This window comes from Zalophus californianus, chromosome X (genome assembly GCF_009762305.2).
Source record: "Zalophus californianus isolate mZalCal1 chromosome X, mZalCal1.pri.v2, whole genome shotgun sequence".
Taxonomy (NCBI): Eukaryota; Metazoa; Chordata; class Mammalia; order Carnivora; family Otariidae; genus Zalophus; species Zalophus californianus.
This window is the reverse complement of record NC_045612.1, coordinates 122,170,041-122,190,313: the sequence shown is the minus strand read 5'-3', so window position 1 is coordinate 122,190,313 and position 20,273 is coordinate 122,170,041. Positions and strand designations below refer to the sequence as shown.

General features: G+C 43.5%; 1 protein-coding gene across 9 annotated transcripts in view; it reads right to left on the bottom strand.

The window, feature by feature from the left end:
* MID1 (midline 1) overlaps positions 1–20,273 on the bottom strand; it is a 590,235-nt gene that overhangs the window by 14,070 nt on the left and 555,892 nt on the right. For all 9 annotated transcript variants that reach the window (XM_027609029.1, XM_027609028.1, XM_027609036.1 and 6 more), the window contains 2 exons: positions 17,301–17,428; positions 12,117–12,260 (listed from right to left, as the gene is read on the bottom strand). In XM_027609029.1, coding sequence (XP_027464830.1) covers positions 12,117–12,260; positions 17,301–17,428 — 272 coding nt within the window. The remainder of the gene's footprint in view (positions 1–12,116; positions 12,261–17,300; positions 17,429–20,273) is intronic.

Here is a 20,273-nt window from a genome sequence, read left to right as displayed (position 1 = left end):
TCTCTGTAAAAATAGTATCTGTTTAATAACGCTCATGAATGTTTTCAAAACGACTAAAATTAATTAAATACAGATAACTACCTCGCCATGGAGACCTGGAGAAATGCATCTTTGGACTTTTGCTAATAATGAAAATAGGCTGCTGGGAAAAGGCCCCATTTAGGATTTTAAATGGTGCACTGGAAGTGGTTTCGGAAAAAACATGAGAAACGTTGTAAAATTAAATACATATCTACTCATTAATAAGCAATTCGTTAACATCTGTAGGCTTAAGTCTCTTAATAAAAATGCATAATAAAAAATTAATAGTGTCATTAATTTTGCATTTGAATATATGAATTTGATTAGGGAGAGCCTTTTTATAAGATTAAAAGCTTCACAGATATTATCTAATTCTCCTTCACTGAAGTCAGCTGTGGGCAATTAACTAGAATTTATTATGACGAGTGAAGGAACCATGACCTACAGGCAGTGCAAGACTCCTAGTGGCGCAAGGAGCTATGGCCAGTTTGGGGGCATTCTGTCTTCTAATTTTCGGTACAGTTTTACTATTAGCTCTTGTCGTTCAATGTAACAACAACCAAAAAGGATACTCCTCCAAATGTTAGGACAGATGGACAAACAACATTCAGGGAAGGCCTTGCACATGAAGATCGTGTAAAATGCCATCATGTAGATAATCCTGGCTAATTTCACGACTGATCTTTATCCCATGACCCAAAACATCAGCTTTTAAAAAAACGCAATGACGGGTGAGTGTGGCCGTATTTTTGTAGGAATCATAACTTTGAATACCTCTGTGCTCACACTGTGGCAAGCACAGGGCTCAGACCTGTAATTTTATTATCTCAACCAGGGGAAGGTAAAACATTACCTCTTCTTACAGATGAGGAAACAGATTCAGAGGTCGTTAAAGAATTTGCCCCAAATGATGGAGCCGGTGAGGTCCCCAGTTGGGATTCAAATCCAGGTCTCTCTCGGCCAGTAGAAATATATATAATAGTTAAGAAGAACTATTGCCTTTTTATCTACATTTATTCTTTCATTGTTACGATTTGATCCTGTAGGCCTCAGGACTTCACTCTACTGGTTTAATGGATGTCAAAGAGACAAAGAGCTCTCTGTACTAACAAGCTGATGAGAGGACCCCAGTTGGATGGGCACCTGCAGTTTCCCTGACTTCCATCGGTCCTGGGAGGAATGGCCTTTCTGACATCTGTCCACCAAATAAGCAAGGTCTGTCATCTTCGTGAAGTCGATCCCCTTTATTTTCTTGTGGCAACTGCCTTCGGGGAACAAAACACCGTCTCTGGAATCGCCGAGCACAGAGCTCTGAATTCAGTGGTGTCGCTGCTGGTGGATGTCTGTAGGCATGCCCTTTTCTCGTCTATTGCACTTAGATGTCTTGTTTTGGTATTATTTTTCATGCCACCCACATGGAAGCCGAGTCAGTCCCAGAGAAACCCTAAGCTTCAGGCAACAGATCTCTTCTTTTCATTTGGGCGATGGAGGGAAGCACCGGGATCGAGTCAGGGTCCTAGAGCGTCTTGCCTTCTGGCTCCACGTCGGCGCTCCTCGCGTTTCCATACCCTTTGCCATGGAACCTCGCAGGCCCTCTGACTCTGGGCTCACCTGTGGGACTTGCTCTGGCCTCTGGCACATCAGCTAACGTGACAAAGACAGGGGCTTGTGAAGCACGTGTGCAAGTGGGCCTGTCCTTGCAGCCGCGTGCTGCGCTCACCAGGAGAAGGCGCCTGCGTGGGACCGCAGCGGGGAGGCGTGCGGCAGCCGGCAGCCCCAGTCCGCAGCCTGACCATGACAGAGCCTCACCAAGGTCAGCCTGATTCCAGACACACAGGCAATACATGTTTATTGTTATATGCTACTTAAGTTCTGTGGTTGTTGGCCTATCAGCCAAAGCCAACTGATACAGGGCCTGCCAGGCCAGGCCAAAGCTCTACGTACTGTCCAAATGCCCACAAAACTTCGCTTCAAGGCACTTCAGGAAAGACATAACCATCTATGGTGGACACGCCCTGGGGTAGCCCCCATGATTCTCACTCCATACTATTCACAACTTTGTGTAATTCGCCCTCCTTGAGTGTGGGCAAGACCCGTGACCTGCTTCTAACCAACAGAGTATGGCAAAGGACAAAAGTCCTATCACCATTATCACGCCTTGGTGGTACATCATATGGCAAAGGTGAAGGGAGTCTGTAAATGTACTTAAGGTCCCTGACCAGTTGTTTCTGAGTTAATCAAAAGAGAGACTGTTCTGCGTGAAAAAAAGCAAGGTAAAGAACTGTGTTTGGCCTGCTACCTTTTGTGTCCCTAAGAAGCGTATTCCTAGGTGTGTGAGAGTGTATGTGCACCCTTGGGTATTAACAGACTACCACAGGAGAGATGCGTGTGGAACGGAGTTGGTGCAGTGGGCAACTTTGGAACCAGGGTGGCTGCCATATTGAAAAACATCCAAGTGTCACTGTAGACATTTTATATATTATTACACAGTGTTTGTGCATTACTTACTAAAAAGAAAGATTTTTAGGGAAGTTAGTATTTCTTCATGATTTGTAGCAGGGCACGTAGAACTAGGGATGAGGAGCAATACCAGAAGAATCCAAAATCCTGAAAGGAGAGCAAAATGATGCCAAACCATTGATATACCAGTGCTGCTCCCGAAAGCACTTCAAATAGCTGAAGATAGTAAGGGTGCTTCCCGGGGGTATGGGCCAGAGGACAAGTCTTTCTGGAATTATCTTCTTGCCTTCTTTGGTGCTACTGCCATTGGTAGGTCCCGGCCATCTCTGCCTTCTCAAGTCACTACGAACCTCCAAGGTCATGTCTCTGCTTTCAGTTTTGCCCTGTTCCACTCCCTCCTCCACGGCAACTGCCTGTGCGGGCTTCTAACCATATATCTGATCGCACTGCTGCTCCGTGTGACACCCAAGCCCATGGGAAAAAATCCCACACCGTGTGGCCCGCGTGGCCCTCGGTGGTCTAGGTCTTTACTGGGGGTTAGGATTAAGAGACCGATGATTAAAAACATGTGCTTTCTGGAACCAGACCTATATGGGTTTGAGTCTTGGTTCTATTTCTCTGTCTTCCTTTCCCACCGTCTCCCCGTCCTCACTCCGTTCTCCAGCCAGGCTCGAGTAGACGATGTCTCAGAAAATGCCTTGCCATTCTATGTCTCCACAGGTTTGCCCCCGAGGATGTGGCTGCCTGGCATTCCCTTAACTTGCTGATATGTACCCACCCTCTTTCAAAACTTAGTTAAACCATCATTTCCCCCCAAGACATTTTTGTTACACCCACCACGTCTGCCCTCTTGCTCCGGCAGCTGGCCATTTCGTGATTTTTTTTTTCCCCCTTACACATTCCTGGAAAATGGGAAGATTCTTTTTTTTTTTTTTTTTTTAAAGATTTTATTTATTTATTTGAGAGAGAGAATGAGAGAGGGGAGGGTCAGAGGGAGAAGCAGACTCCCTGTTGAGCAGGGAGCCCGATGCGGGACTGGATCCCGGGACTCCAGGATCATGACCTGAGCCGAAGGCAGTCGCTTAACCAACTGAGCCACCCAGGCGCCCGAAAATGGGAAGATTCTAATAACAGCTTCCAAGGCAGGCCAATTAGAGAATGGAAGGTCAGAGGGTCGAGGAGGGAAGCCTGGTCCAGTTGTTGGTATGAGCCAGTGACACTTTAGTTACTCGGAGGCGGGGGTCTTCACATATCACTCTTTTAATTAATCCTAAATCTAATTTCTTTTTTAAGCATCACGTGCCTCAGAATTACTTGTGCTAGGAAAGAACAGTGTGGTTAGAGGAGAAGAGGTGTATATAATAAAAGCACATTCAGTCGATATGGATTTATTCAAAACATTTCTTTGTTGAAAAGTGACTGCTCTTCTCTTCTATTCTACTTTGACATGTTCTATTTTAATTTGCTAAAGAAGTGTCAAACTTGCTCCCCTGAACAGCCACTTCTTCTGGTCCTTGCCCATTTACTCAACTCAATTTGAATAACTGTGGGGGTAGGGAGGAGAGATTCCTTTGTTATCACCTCTCTGGACAGCAACTGGGGCTGAGATCATCAAATTGTCTCTGATACCAAATATCTCATGGGCTCGGGCCCCACTTAGAGAAGGGCCTCTCTATGTTTCAAGTCAGGTCTGAAATTCTTCCCGGGTGGGGGCCAATGACTAACATCTCAAATGACAGGCCTGCTCTCCTCCAAATGGGACGCGGTATTTGGCATTGCTTGGCTATCCATTTTATTAAATTCTTTTTTTACACTGTGAAATAACACTCAGAAAAGTAGTTAATATTAAATGTATGAGGGAGAGGAGCAAGATGGCGGAGTAGGAGAGCTGGATTTCGTCTGGTCTCAGGAATTCAGCTGAATAGGGATCAAACCATTCTGATCACCTACGAACTCAACAGGAGATCGAAGAGGAGAGTAGCAACAACTCTCTGAACAGAGAAGCGACCACTTACTGGAAGGTAGGACGTGCAGAGAAGTGAATCCGAGGCGATATTCGGGAGGATAGACGGCGGGGAAGGGGGCCTCCGTCGGCCGCTTCTGGCAAGTGCTAGAGCCGCGGAGCACAAAATCGGACCTTTGAGAAGTCGGCTCCGCGGAGGGACGTCGCTGCAGTGGCTAAGCGGGGGGTGGAACCCTCACAGGACAGTGGGGTCTCAGGACCCTCGGGGTCACAGAAAGACCGGGGGTGCCTGAGTGCGGCAGAGCTCCCAGGGATCGGAGCGGGGAAGCCGGCTGCAGAGACGGAGCCGAGGCGCGGGCTCTCAGCTCGGGGTGGCCATAAACTGTGATCCGCGGCCCAGTCGGGCCACTGCTCCTCCAGCAGGGACCCCACAAGCGGCAGATCCAGGGAGACTCCCCTTCCTCCCCCGGGAGGAGCAGCGCGGGAACGCACCGCAGGGATCTGCTGGGTTTGGAGACTCCACACGGGGTCGGGTGCCAGAGATAGCAACGCTCGGGCACAGGCCGGGTGAGTGCGGAGTGCGGCCGGAGACCGGGGACACGGGAGTGACTGCTTTTCTCTGGGGGCGCACTGAGGAGCGGGGCCCCGAGTTCTCGGCTCCTCTGGGCGGAGATTGGGAGGCCACCATTTTCGCCCTGGTCCTCCAAAGCTGTACCGAGAGCTTGCAGGGAACAAAAGCTCCCGAAAGCAAACCCGAGCAGCTTGCTTAGCCCGGACCAGCAAGGGCGGGGCAATTCCGCCTCCGGCAAAGACATTTGGGAACCACGGCAACAGGCCCCTCCCCCAGAAGATCAGCACGAACAGCCAGCAAGCCGAGACCAGGTTTACCGATCAAGGAGAACGGGAGAACTCCAGCGCTAGGGGAATACTGCACATAGAATTCATGGCTTTTTTTTTACCATGATTCATTAGTCTTTCAAAGTTAATTTTTTTAGCTGTTTTTTTTAATTTTTCTCTTTCCCTTTTTCAACCAACATCTTATCAATCCCTTTTTAAAAAAACATTTTTTATTTTTCATTTTTAGAGTCATATTTTATCCCTTCACAGTAGTTACCCTTATTTTTGGCATATATATATATATATAAGTTGTTCTCTCCTTAAAATTTTGAGATACAGTTTCTTCTAACAGATCAAAATATACCCTAAATCACTAGTGTATGGCTTTGTTCTAGTCTCCTGCCTGATCACATTCTCTCCCTTTTTTTTTTAATCTTCTTCTTTCTTTTTTCAAACAACTTCTTATCATATCAATTCCTTTTATAAAATCTTTTATAATTTTCATCTTTACAGTCATCTTCCATCCCTTCATTGTATCAACCCTTATTTTGTACATATATAAGTCTTTCTTCCTTTAAAATTTTAGGAGGCACTTTTTTCTAACAGACCAAAATACGCCCAAAATCTAGTGTGTGGCACTGATCTATGCACTAGCCTGATCATATTTGATCATATTCGGTTTTTTTTTGTATTGTTCTGTTTTTGTTTTTCATCTTTTTCTTTTTTTTTTTCTTCTTTCTTTTCTCTATCTTTTTTCTTTCTTTTCCCCTGGTTTCAGGTCTTTTCTGATTTGTATGGAGTATATTTGCTGGGGACGTGGTTAACCTGTTAGCATTTTGTTCTCTCATTCATCTGTTCTCCTCTGAACAAAATGACAAGACGAAAAAAATCACCTCAGCAAAAAGAACGAGAGATATTACCGTCAGCCAGGGACCTACTCAATACGGACATTAGTACGATGTCGGACCTAGAGTTCAGAATCATGACTTTAAAGATACTAGCTGGGCTTGAAAAAAGCGTGGAAGTTATTAGAGAAACCCTTTCTGGAGAAATAAAAGAACTAAAATCTAACCAAGTCAAAATCAAAAAGGCTATTAACGAGGTGCCATCAAAAATGGGGGCACTAACTGCTAGGATAAATGAGGCAGAAGACAGAAACAGCGATATAGAAGACCAAATGATGGAAAATAAAGAGGCTGAGAAAAAGAGAGAGAAACAACCACAGGACCACGAGGGCAGAATTCGAGAGATAAGCGATACGGTAAGACTAAACAACATTAGAATAATTGGGATCCCAGAAGAAGAAGAAAGAGAGAGGGGGGCAGAAGGTATATTGGAGCAAATAATAGCAGAGAACTTCCCTAATGTGGGGAAGGAAACAGGCATCAAAATCCAGGAGGCACAGAGAACCCCTCTCAAAATCAATAAAAATAGGTCAACACCCCGACATCTAATAGTAAAACTTATGAGTCTCAGAGACAAAGAGAAAATCCTGAAAGCAGCTCGGGAGAAGAGATATGTAACCTACAATGGTAGAAACATTAGATTGGCAACAGACCTATCCACAGAGACCTGGCAGGCCAGAAAGGACTGCCATGATATCTTCAGAGCACTAAACGAGAAAAATATGCAGCCAAGAATACTATATCCAGCTGGGCTCCCATTGAAAATCGAAGGAGAGATAAAAGGCTTCCAGGACAAACAAAAACTAAAGGAATTTGCAAACACGAAACCAGCCCTCCAAGAAATATTGAAAGGGGTCCTCTAAGCAAAGAGAGAGACAAAAAGCAGCACAGATCAGAAAGGAACAGAGACAATATACAGTAACAGTCACCTTACAGGCAATACAATGGCACTAAATTCATACCTTTCAATAGTTACCCTGAATGTAAATGGGCTCAGTGCCCCAATCAAAAGACACAGGCTATCAGATTGGATTAAAAAACAAGACCCATCAATATGCTGTCTGCAAGAGACTCATTTTAGACCCAAAGACACCCCCAGATTGAAAGTGAGGGGGTGGAAAACCATTTACCATGCTAATGGACACCAAAAGAAAGCTGGGGTGGCAATCCTTATATCAGACAAATTAGATTTTAAACCAAAGACTGTAATAAGAGATGAGGAAGGACACTATATCCTACTTAAAGGGTCTATCCAACAAGAAGATCTAACAGTTGTAAATATCTATGCCCCGAACATGGGAGCAGCCAATTATATAAGGCAATTAATAACAAAAGCGAAGAAACACACTGACAGCAATACAATAATAGTGGGGGACTTTAACACCCCCCTGACTGAAATGGACAGATCATCTAAGCAAAAGATCAACAAGGAAATAAAGACTTTAAATGACACACTGGACCAAATGGACTTCACAGACATATTCAGAACATTCCATCCCAAAGCAGCGGAATACACATTCTTCTCTAGAGCCCATGGAACATTCTCCAGAATTGATCACATCCTAGGTCACAAACCAGGTCTCAACCGGTACCAAAAGACTGGGATTATTCCCTGCATATTTTCAGACCACAATGCTTTGAAACTAGAACTCAATCACAAGAGGAAAGTCGGAAAGAACTCAAATACATGGAGGCTACAGAGCATCCTACTAAGGAATGAATGGGTCAACCGGGAAATTAAAGAAGAATTTAAAAAATTCATGGAAACCAATGAAAATGAAAACACAACTGTTCAAAATCTCTGGGATACAGCAAAGGCAGTCCTGAGAGGAAAGTATATAGCAATACAAGCCTTTCTCAAGAAACAAGAAAGGTCTCAAATACACAACCTAACCCTACACCTAAAGGAGCTGGAGAAAGAACAGCAAATAAAGCCTAAACCCAGCAGGAGAAGAGAAATCATAAAGATCAGAGCAGAAATCAATGAACTAGAAACCAAAAGAACAGTAGAACAGATCAACGAAACTAGGAGCTGGTTCTTTGAAAGAATTAACAAGATTGATAAACCCCTGGCCAGACTGATCAAAAAGAAAAGAGAAATGACCCAAATCAACAAAATCATGAATGAAAGAGGAGAGATCACAACCAATCCCAAAGAAATACAAACAATTATAAGAACATATTATGAGCAACTCTATGCCAGCAAAGTAGATAACCTGGAAGAAATGGGTGCATTCCTAGAGATGTATCAACTGCCAAAACTGAGCCAGGAAGAAATAGAAAACCTGAACAGACCGATAACCACTAAGGAAATTGAAGCAGTCATCAGAAATCTCCCAAGAAACAAAAGCCCAGGGCCAGATGGCTTCCCAAGGGAATTCTATCAGACATTTAAAGAAGAATTAATACCTATTCTCCTGAAACTGTTCCAAAAAATAGAAATGGAAGGAAAACTTCCAAACTCATTTTATGAGGCCACCATTGATCCCAAAACCAGACAAAGACCCCAACAAAAAGGAGAACTACAGACCAATATCCTTGATGAACATGGATGCAAAAATTCTCACCAAAATACTAGCCAATAGGGTCCAACAGTACATTAAAAGGATTATTCACCATGACCAAGTGGGATTTATCCCTGGGCTGCAAGGCTGGTTCAACATGCGCAAATCAATCAACGTGATACATTAACAAAAGAAAGAACAAGAATCATATGATCCTCTCAATAGATGCAGAAAAAGCATTTGACGAAGTACAGCATCCTTTCTTGATCAAAACTCTTCAGAGTATAGGGACAGAGGGTACATACCTCAATATCATAAAAGCCATCTACAGAAAAACCTACAGCGAATATCATTCTCAATGGGGAAAAGCTGAGAGCTTTTCCCCTAAGGTCAGGAACGCGGCAGGGATGTCCACTCTCAGCACTGCTATTCAACATAGTATTAGAAGTCCTAGCCACAGCAATCAGACAACAGAAAGAAATCAAAGGCATCCAAATCGGCAAAGAGGAAGTCAAACTCTCACTCTTTGCAGATGATATGATACTGTATGTGGAAAACCCAAAAGACTCCACCCCAAAACTGCTAGAACTCATACAGGAATTCAGTCAAGGGGCAGGCTATAAAATCAATGCACAGAAATCAGTGGCATTCCTATACACCAACAACAAGACAGAAGAGAGGCAAATCAAGGAGTCGATCCCATTTACAACTGCACCCAAAACCATAAGATACCTAGGAATAAATTTAACCAAAGAGGCAAAGGATCTGTACTCAGAAAACTATAAAATACTCATGAAAGAAATTGAAGACGACACAAAGAAATGGAAAAACGTTCCATGCTCATGGATTGGAAGAACAAACATTGTGAAGATGTCAGTGCTACCTAGAGCAATCTACACATTCAATGCAATCCCCATCAAAATACCATCCACTTTTTTCAAAGAAATGGAACAGATAATCCTAAAATTTGTATGGAACCAGAAGAGACCCCGAAGAGCCAGAGGAATACTGAAAAAGAAAAGCAAAGCTGGCGGCATCACAATTCCGGACTTCCAGCTCTATTACAAAGCTGTCATCCTCAAGACAGTATGGTACTGGCACAAAAACAGACACATGGATCAATGGAACAGAATCAAGAGCCCAGAAATGGACCCTCAACTCTATGGTCAACTCATCTTTGACAAAGCAGGCAAGAATGTCCAATGGAAAAAAGACAGTCTCTTCAACAAATGGTGTTGGGAAAATTGGACAGCCACATGCAGAAGAATGAAACTGGATCATTTCCTTACACCACACACAAAAATAGACTCCAAGTGGTTGAAAGACCTAAACGTGAGACAGGAGTCCATCAAAATCCTAAAAGAGAACACAGGCAGCAACCTCTTCGACTTCAGCCGCAGCAACTTCTTCCTAGAAACATCGCCAAAGGCAAGGGAAGCAAGGGCAAAAATGAACTAACTATTGGGATTTCATCAAGATAAAAAGCTTTTGCACAGCCAAAGAAACAGTCCACAAAACCAAAAGACAACCGACAGAATGGGAGAAAATATTTGCAAATGACATATCAGATAAAGGGCTAGTATCCAAAATCTATAAAGAACTTATCAAACTCAACACCCAAAGAACAAATAATCCAATCAAGAAATGGGCAGAAGACATGAACAGACATTTTTCCAAAGAAGACATCCAAATGGCCAACAGACACACGAAAAAGTGCTCAGCATCGCTCGGCATCAGGGAAATCCAAATCAGAACCTCAATGAGACACCACCTCACACCCGTCAGAACGGCTAAAATGAACAAGTCAGGAAACGACAGATGTTGGCGGGGATGTGGAGAAAGGGGAACCCTCCTACGCTGTCGGTGGGAATGCAAGCTGGTGCAGCCACTCTGGAAAACAGTATGGAGGTTCCTCAAACAGTTGAAAATAGAGCTACCATACGATCCAGCAATTGCACTACTGGGTATTTACCCCAAAGATACAAATGTAGGGATCCGAAGGGGTACGTGCACCCCAATGTTTATAGCAGCAATGTCCACAATAGCCAAACTGTGGAAAGAGCCAAGATGTCCATCGACAGACGAATGGATAAAGAAGACGTGGTATATATACACAATGGAATATTATGCAGCCATCCAAAGGAATGAGATCTTGCCATTTGCAAGCACGTGGATGGAACTGGAGGGTGTTATGCTGAGTGAAATAAGTCAATCAGAGAAAGACATGTATCCTATGACCTCACGGATATGAGGAATTCTTAATCTCAGGAAACAAACTGAGGGTTGCTGGAGTGGTGGGGGGTGGGAGGGATGGGGTGGCTGGGTGATAGACATTGGGGAGGGTATGTGCTATGGTGAGCGCTGTGAATTGTGCAAGACTGTTGAATCACAGATCTGTACTTCTGAAACAAATAATGCAAGATATGTTAAGAAAAAAGAAAAAGAAGAAGATAGCAGGAGGGGAAGAATGAAGGCGAGTACGTCGGAGGGGGAGACGAACCACGAGAGACGATGGACTCTGAAAAACAAACTGAGGGTTCTAGAGGGGAGGGGGTGGGGGGATGGGTTAGCCTGGTGATGGGTATTAAGGAGGGCACGTTCTGCGTGGAGCACTGGGTGTTATGCACAAACAATGAATCATGGAACACTACATCAAGAACTAATGATGTAATGTATGGTGATTAACATAACAATAAAAAATTTTTTAAAAAATTAAAAAAATATTAAATGTATGCTATAATGACTAAACCATGTACCTCCCACCCAGAAAGTAGTTAACCCCATGACCCCCCCAGGTGTTGCTTCCCAATGGTGCCACTCCCTTCCCATCCCGGAAGCAACCATCATCTTCGCTTTTATTTGTAGTTTTTACACCTATGTATGCATCTCTAAACAAAACAGTTTCTTTTTTTAAGATTTACCTATTTGAGAGAGAGAGAGCGCACATGTGCATGTGCGAGTGGGCGGGGAGGGGCAGAGGAAGAAAGAATCTGAAGCCGACTCTCCGCTCAGAGTGGAGCTCGATGCAGGGCTCTATCATGACCTGAGCTGAAATCAAGAGTCGGACACTTAACCGACTGAGCCACCCAGGTGCCCCACAAAATAGTTTTCTTTTTTATCTTTAAATTATGACTGTATAAACAGATTCATGCATGTATTCTTTTGTTTCCTGCTTCTTTCTCTTAACCATATGTTTGTAAGACTCATCCGTGTGGTTTGCTAGAGATGACTAATGTTCACCACTCTTTGGCTCGCTATTTTTGCTAGTATAGTACAAGTGAATGCTATCATCTTCTTGGTTAGGAAATGCAGCCAATACAGCGTATTCCTTCCTTCCTCGTCTTCCCTTGACGCTTCAATTTAGAAATGCGATCTAACTGAAAAGAGTCACCAAACAGAGGAATCGATACGGGGTGCAATACTCACTAACAACGTTGGCTTGTCCGGTGAATATGGTGTACTGGAGCTCATAGGAAACCACACTGAACTCATCATCGGAGGTCCAATGAACGGTGATGGTGTCATAGGAAGCGGTGCAGAGCTCTTCTCTAATCGTGGGAGGGTTGGGAGCTGTGGGGATCAAGAATGCTCATCAGCGAAGAGGCAGGCACCTCCGGGACACAGTTCAGAGGAGATGTGTGACAGTCATAGCAGGCCTTTCTACACAGGTCCATCAGGACCACTATCCATCCCAGAGGTGGTGACCCCAACCCAAAGAATGAACGTTTGGTTGGCTGGTTGCTGCTGTGATTGTTAACAGGTAGCGTGACTTAGCCAGCCAGTAGGGACTTATCTCTATTTCACATGAAAGTACGTTTAGGAGGTTAAGCAAATAATACTCTTATCCATGAAAAAAAAATATTAAACAAAAAACAAACAAGATGAACTTCTGTGATTTCATCCACACTGGGGAGATGGCAAACTTTTCCACACTGGGGAGATGGCAAAAGTCTAGGTGGTAAATATTTTAGGGTCTGAGGGCCATATGGTCTCTGTTGTACCTACTCAACTCTGCTGCTGAACTATGAAGTTAGCCATGGGCAATTCATACTCAAATGGACGTGGGCAGCTTCCAGTAAAACTTTATTTACAAAACCGGTCAGGGCTAGATTTGGCCTACGAGCCAAAGTTTGCCAACCTCGGAGCTTTGTGAGGTCACCTATTTTTATATTTATATACCCAACTGGAAAAATACCAATGTTTGTTATCCTGTAACAAACCAGTCAAATGGTTGTTTGAAAATTTTCTTTCATTAGATGTTTTGATGACTTATTTAAAAAAAAACAAAAAAACCCCAAAAAAACCTGGGGTGCCTCGGTGGCTCAGTCCATGATCCTGAGGTTCTGGGATCAAGCCCTGCATCAGGCTCCCTGCTCAGTGGGGAGTCCGCTTCTCCCTCTCCTACTCCCCCTGCTTCTGTTCCCTCTCTCGCTGTCTCTCTCACTCTGTGTCAAATAAATAAATAAAATCTTAAAAAAAAAAACCCACTTCATAGTGTAGCCCCATTTTCTTCTCATTTTTCAATTTATAGGTGATATTTCAAATTAAGAAGAACATGATTAACAATCAATCATATCTAAGAAGTACATTTTCCTTCCCCAAAGAAAACATAGTTCCTTGGCATTTGGTTAACTTTATCACTGGAGAAGGTTGCTGTTTTATGTCTTGAACACAGTCTGGAGCAGAGAAGCCCAAATCCCACCAAAATAATGATTGAAGTTGACTCAAAAATCTACCGGCTCGATTTCCGTAACTGGTTTAATGAGAGGAGTTTGTGAGCAAGAAAAAGGCTAGGCAGTGAGTGCTCTGCACCGGCAACAGTATTTCAGAGCAGGGGTTGGCAAACTATGGCTATGGGCCAAATCTGGCCCACTGCCTGTTTTTGTAAATAAAGTTTTATTGGAACACAGCCAGGCTCATTCATTTATGTATTGTCTGTGGCTGCTTTTGTGCACTAGCAGAGTTGAGTAGTTGGGACCATATGTCCTGCAAAGCCTAAAATATTTACCATCTGGCCCTTTATAGTCAAAGTTTGCCAACCCCTGGTTTAGAGAATCGATCCGGGCCTTTATTGCCACTCTTCTGTATATGAGAACCTAACTTCAAAAGGAGAAACATATCTGCATTCTATAGATTTGTAGCAACCTCTGTTCACACTATTGCAGAGTTCTTTCCTGCCCTTAACTTTGATGAGGACTGAGGAGTCCTAAACAAACCCAAAGAAGGAGATGAGTTTATAAATATGGTAAACTGAAAACTCGAACTGTTTTAGGCTTCTTCATTTTGTCCGCTGAAGAGATGTCCAGGACAAATACCGTACACAGCAAGTAAAACTTTTATGTTTGTATAAAGTCAATTAGACCAGCTTTGTTTCTCGCTTACTGAATTCCACGAGTATTACTGCACGCCTATACATGTGGGCAGGCACTGCATTAAGTCATGTATTAAGATAGAAGGGCTCTATAGAGCCCCTAAAGCGTTCTTTCTGGACTATGTATTTATACATCTGTCTCCTGAAGTATCCACATGCAAGATTTAGTGTCATGTGCTGTGACTTGGATGTGCATGAATCAGCGACACCAAGCCAGAGATGTATTCTGCGGGGGAGGCCCAGCTGCACCATAAAATGTCCTTATGATTGTCTGTGTGGTCCCTGTTGGTGCGCGATCACCCGGCAGGGAGCGGTGGAGAAATGCTTATTCTCCCATAATCTAAGCAGTCCATTGAATTACTTTTCCATCAACCACTGTAGAAAGATTTCGTCCTTTCTGCATTGCAATACAGGATTAAAGAGAAAGCAAACTTATGTTCAAAATAAGCCAGTAGCTGTGAGACACATGGCGGTAGCTGCGATCGGGGAGGAAATGTCACCTCTCTGGGTTATTAACTTGACATACCACTTAGAGGCATGTCACGGGGAGGAAAAAAAAAAAAAAAAATCTTGTTTTCACAGCCATGCAGGCTAACCCTGTTTTGATTATAAGCCCAATGGGTTTGTCCTGAAAAGTCAATACCCAATTTACCGTAAATGAGAACAGCAGCATGCTGCCAATTTCAATATTCGTGGGATTGGTAGCAGAACTGTTATTTTCTTGCCTCTGTCATAAACAGGACAGGAGAAATGGTGGGCTAATACTCCACAAACACTTCATTTCCTGCTTACAAATGTCTGATAAACTATTTGGACTGGGCAATACCAGCCAAGCATCATATGTTATGGCCAGGATCGATGTTATGTCTAGAAATGGGCCAGATTTGTATTTGGGGTTTGAAGTTCAGAAGGCAGAATGGCAGGTACCCCATGTGGTCTCAAGCTTGGCATAAACAGCCATCGGGATGATATATGGCGCACACGGTCCTAGTCAGTGCGGGCTACGTTCACACATTCCCTTCTAATCACTGCCTTGGCATTCGCATGCAGACATAGCCCGTGAACGTATGCCCACCGGAACACCATCAGACGATTCTTGGGAAATGGGGAGGACACACTCAGGTCAACGAGACACTGATTTTGTGCAGAAAGGTCATGGGCCCGGCCCAACAGTCTTTCAGTCCTCTTTGTCCTTGGGCATGACCTTGTGACGCAGATCTGGCCCATGAGACACAAGTGGGAATTTGCCAGATGGGTCTCCTGAGCAAGCTTTTTGTTTTCCTAATAAACAAAGACAGATTTTTGTCCCCGTTTCCCCTGCGGCCCTCCCTTTTTACCTGTGACTTGAGCACGATGCATGGAGGCAGGGCAGCTATGCTGTGAGCATGTGGCAAAAAGGCAACCCAGCAAAGGTGGCAGAAGAGACAAAGAGCAACAGCCTGGGGTCTGAGGTCCTCACTGAGCCGCTGCCCCGGCCTGGAGCTCATACCTCCGTGCTTGGGTTTGCGTGATACAAACACCCCTTGATGTGTTTAGTCACCGCTAACTGGATTTTCTGTTGTTGCAATCATACTCAATCCCAAATGATGTAAGAGGGGAAAAAAAAAAAAAAAAGATTTTTCATAGGATGCCATCACGAAAACCAGCTCAACCAGAGAAAGTCTAGACCTGCACTGTCTCATACAGTAGCCGCAAGCTTTTTACATTTCAATTAGGTTGAATTAAAGTCAAATAAAAGTAAAGGCTCACTATGTACATTTCAAGTTTTTGATAGCCCCATGTGGTCAGCAGCTACCATAATGGACAGTGTAGATACAGAATGTTTCTACCACTGTGGAAGGTTCTAGGGGGTAGTGTTAGTTTAGACAGACTCCGGAGTTAAAGCTTAAAAAAGGAGGGCAGTAAATTAATAAATATTTGAAACCAAGTTTGGTTCCTTACTGCAAGTGCATTTTGGAGTCGACTTCTTTCTTCCTTAATAGGAGTGGTACGGTTTGAAAGAATGACGTAAGAGAAGAAGTTTGTGGGATGACTGCTTCCCTTGCAAATACAGAAAGGCTAAAAACAGCACCTCGGCTTCTTGCAAAGCAAAAACCTATCTGCGTATCATGCCCCTTGGATACAAAACTCCTCGCTTCTGATCCACAGACTGTAAAAACAAACATCTCACAATGTTCCCTTTCTCCTGCTCCATCTTTTCCAACCACGCACACACGGAACTGGAGTGGGGAAGCTGATGCCACGCTAAGTTAGGGATGTGGTCTCTCGAAGGCTGCATGTCCTCGGTTCGGTGCACATCTGGCACCCTCCTGAAGTCACAGGCACCGGTGGCTTTGGCTAACACGAATAAAGGTCATCTAAACAGTCCACATTCTACCAGTGAATGATTTCAATTCTCATTCTCGAGGTTGACAGCAAAGAAAAATCTGGATGGTTAGGAATAGGAGTAGCCAGAGGTTTTCTTTTATTGCGGTTCCTTTTGTTTTGTAAGCTTGACCCCCCCCCCCCAAAAAAAAAGCCTATCAGAAACATGGCACCAGGAATTCACATGTGATTTTTGGGACGTTTGCCATGGTGACCTTTTGCCAAGATGAAATGACGTCTTTTACCAGAAAGAGCAAGAGGTCTTTGGAGTCCGTACGGACCCAAGCCAAATCCTAATTCTGCCACTCGCTAGCTACCTGACCTCCAGCGAGATGGGTGACCTCCGTCATCTGCAAAATGAGGATTATAACATGCTACCTCAGTTTGATGGTGTGAAGATTATACAAGGTCTCGGATACAAGGAGCTGAAGCAGAGTAGTAGACACCCAATCAAGAGTTAGCTGCCAATTTTTTCTCTGCCAGGGCACTGTGAGAGTCAGATGCCTTGCCGAGATGAAGTGGACAATAGCCACGCTACTTTGTGTATCTCTTTGATGGCCAGCAGAGAGAAAATGGTGGGAAGTATGTTTTTAATTATCGAGAGTCTCCCTTTTCCTCTGTCCCCAATTTGGTCTCAGACCGTGTCGTTTTGGGTGGGGAAAAAAAAAGTGTGCCAGAAATCATTTATGGGAATACTAGACTCTGTTCCTAAATCAGGAGCCCACACCTCTGGTTTTTAGGGAACCGACGTGGTGGCAAAGTATGCGTATCACTGAATGTACACAATATTAAAGCACATGCACGCGCGCGCGCGCGCGCGCACACACACACACACACACACACACACACACACACACACACACACAAGACAATACCTGTAAGGTAATCCAGACATTCTAGCAATTTCTTCTCTCGGGAAAAATCTAAGGCAAAGGTGTCAAATGTGTCATTGAGGTTGATTTCAGGAATTAGGACCTGGGATGATGCAGTTGCCATGGAGACTCTGTAATTTAAACAAAACAACTTTTTAGAAATGTCAAGATGCCTTTCACCATTGCCGCCTAGGAATGAAAAAAAATAGAAAGAAAACAAGTATCATTTTAAAATAGTGCTGTTTTTCCACGGGAGCCTCAAAAAGAACCTGGGAATAGCACAACACAGCAACACAATGCAAATGAATGCAAGCTTAAAGACGAGGCAAAGGAATTGGGGAAACAGTAGAATGGCTGCCCCCCCCCCTTCCTTTTTACTACCGGAAAAAAATTCCCCACGGAGGTGAAAGAATATTCATATTTCATGTGGCTGTGTATTTAACAGCCTGGCCCCTTCACATCTAACCCCAGCGAGAAGCACATAGCTCTAGGCATTTCTTCACACATCTGTCTGGGAAACTGTTCGTTCCTTTTAGACTCGACCCTGCTCCACTTCAAAGAGGAGTCTCCAAAATTTCAAACTGCATAAAAGGCAAAGTGAAGATTTAAAAAGAATGTTTCCAGATATTGGATTAGTTTAATCAATTACTAACCTCTTTCTAAAGTAAACATTAAGAAAAGGAGTTTTTGTCTGGCTCGTTTCGTTCTCCTTGTATTCATTTTTTTTTTTTTTTTTTTTTGCACCATATTCCCAGCAGATGCCATGGAAAATATTCATGAGCTTTCTCACAAATTCCTCCAATGGATGCACCATTTTCCCTCTTCATTTACAGTTGCAAGTTAAGATTTCTCATTTATAAACTATAAAGCTACGTATTGGTAAATATGACTCTCCTGCTATGAGACAATCTCCTGCTACGTGTGTGTTAAGCTCAAGTTGATTTGCAAAGTTCAGTTCCTAATAGCAGAATGTCTTGACTAATTAAAAAATGCAAGCGATCCTCTTAAAAACGATACAATTGTGGCATGACATAAACCATGTCTGAGCATATCAGACTATGCTAGACCCGTAATCTTGTTGATCTGGGTATTTCACAAAGTTCGGTAAACACCACCAAGGACCGACTATGTGTAGGGTACTGTGTAGGGTGCTGGGAATTTGTGAGCAAAGCAACACTCTGAAATGGTTCAGCTCTAAATCTAGCTATTTTCTTTTTTTTTAAAGATTTTATTTATTTATTTATTTGAGCGAGAGAAAGAGAGAGAAACAGCATGAGAGGGAAGAGGGTCTGAGGGAGAAGCAGGCTCCGCGCTGAGCCGAGAGCCCGACGTGGGACTCGATCCCAGGACTCTGGGATCATGACCTGAGCTGAAGGCAGTCGCTTAACCCACTGAGCCACCCAGGCGCCCAAATCTAGCTATTTTCTAATTAAGAGTATTGATGCTCATTTATACAAAGTCACAAAGCTAGCTGGCAGCTAGGTCTATACTCTTCCATTTAATCTAGAAAAATTTCAACCTGGTTACCTAAGGAGATGTATCTCCTTTTGTGTCTCTTAATGGCTCTTAAAACTTTGTATTTTATAAAGATATGTATTTTGGCTATTTAAAAATTACACTTGTGGGTCTATCCATACGATGCAATATTATTCATCCATAAAAAGGAGTGAAGTACTAATACACACAACAGTGTGGATGAACCTTGAGAGTGTTACACTAAGTGAAAGAAACCCGACACAAAAGGCCATGTATTGTATGATCCATTTGTATGAAATGTCCAGAATAGGCGAATGCATAGAGACAGAGAGATTAGTGGTTGCCAGGGGCTTGGCGGGGGCAATGGACGATGACTACGTAGTGGGTATGGAGTTTACCGGGGGGGGGGGGGGGGATGAAAAGATTCTGGAACTCGATAGAGGTAGTAATTGCACAACATTGTGAATGTACTAAATGCCACTGGATTGCACACATTAAAATGGTTAATTTTATCTTCTCTGAATTTTACCTCAGTGTAAGTTACACCTGTGAGGTGCTCAAAATCCTTAGAAATGAAGTTTCTATAATTGCACTTCTGGACCATTTTCAGCTTTGTATAGGGAGGGAAGTAGATGGGATAATTAACAATGTAATAACCGGGATGATCCTGGGATCCACTGATGAAAAGTTTGAAGAGGCATAAACTCTGGAAAGAAAAGTTTCAAGTGTTTGAATGAGGGTGGAGAATCTAAATTCACCACCTAACTCTTTCACCAAGAAACAGCGACCAGCAGAGTTTGGGGATTTTGTTGGCTAAAGAGCGCACCCAAGGGGAATGGGCTAATCATTGTGACGAAGACCTGATAATTTAGACTGGTAGATATAGGCATGGTTGCTAGCCAGTTTTCACAGATAGTCAAACTGTACTTAAAAAATGCTTTCCTTATGACCCATGATCACAAAAACTCCTCCAAACTCAGAGCGATCTCGGGATTACTCAACAAATATATACGAAGCTCTTAAAGAGCCCCAAAAATTTGCGTCAGTGCAGAAAAGTTAAAAGAAATGCTATAGTACCACATGAACTCTTCAAATAAAAATTTCAAAGCGAAACCCCAATGAGAATGTTTCATGATGTCCAGCAGGGAAAACTGCACTGAGCTTTGAAGAAACGGCCATCTTTCTTTCGCATTTCTCTGTCGTTCTTGTGTGGCACCGATCTCGGGCTGAGAGGATCCTGAGTGCTCTGAACAGATAATCTCACTTTAGCGCTTTCCCGGTCCAGGGGCAGAAGCTTCTGCTCAGGCTCACCCAAAATAGATTTCACTCCCAAGTTTCTCCTGGTTCTGTGATCCACAGTTAACTGAAACGTGCTTCGGGCAAGTGACAGTGTTAAAAAAAAAAAAAAAAAAAAAAGCCTGCCATCTTGCTGGTGGGAACTTTGTGGAGTGGGAACGGAGAGGCTGGAAGTTCCTAAGCCTGGGAGGCAAAGACTGACAG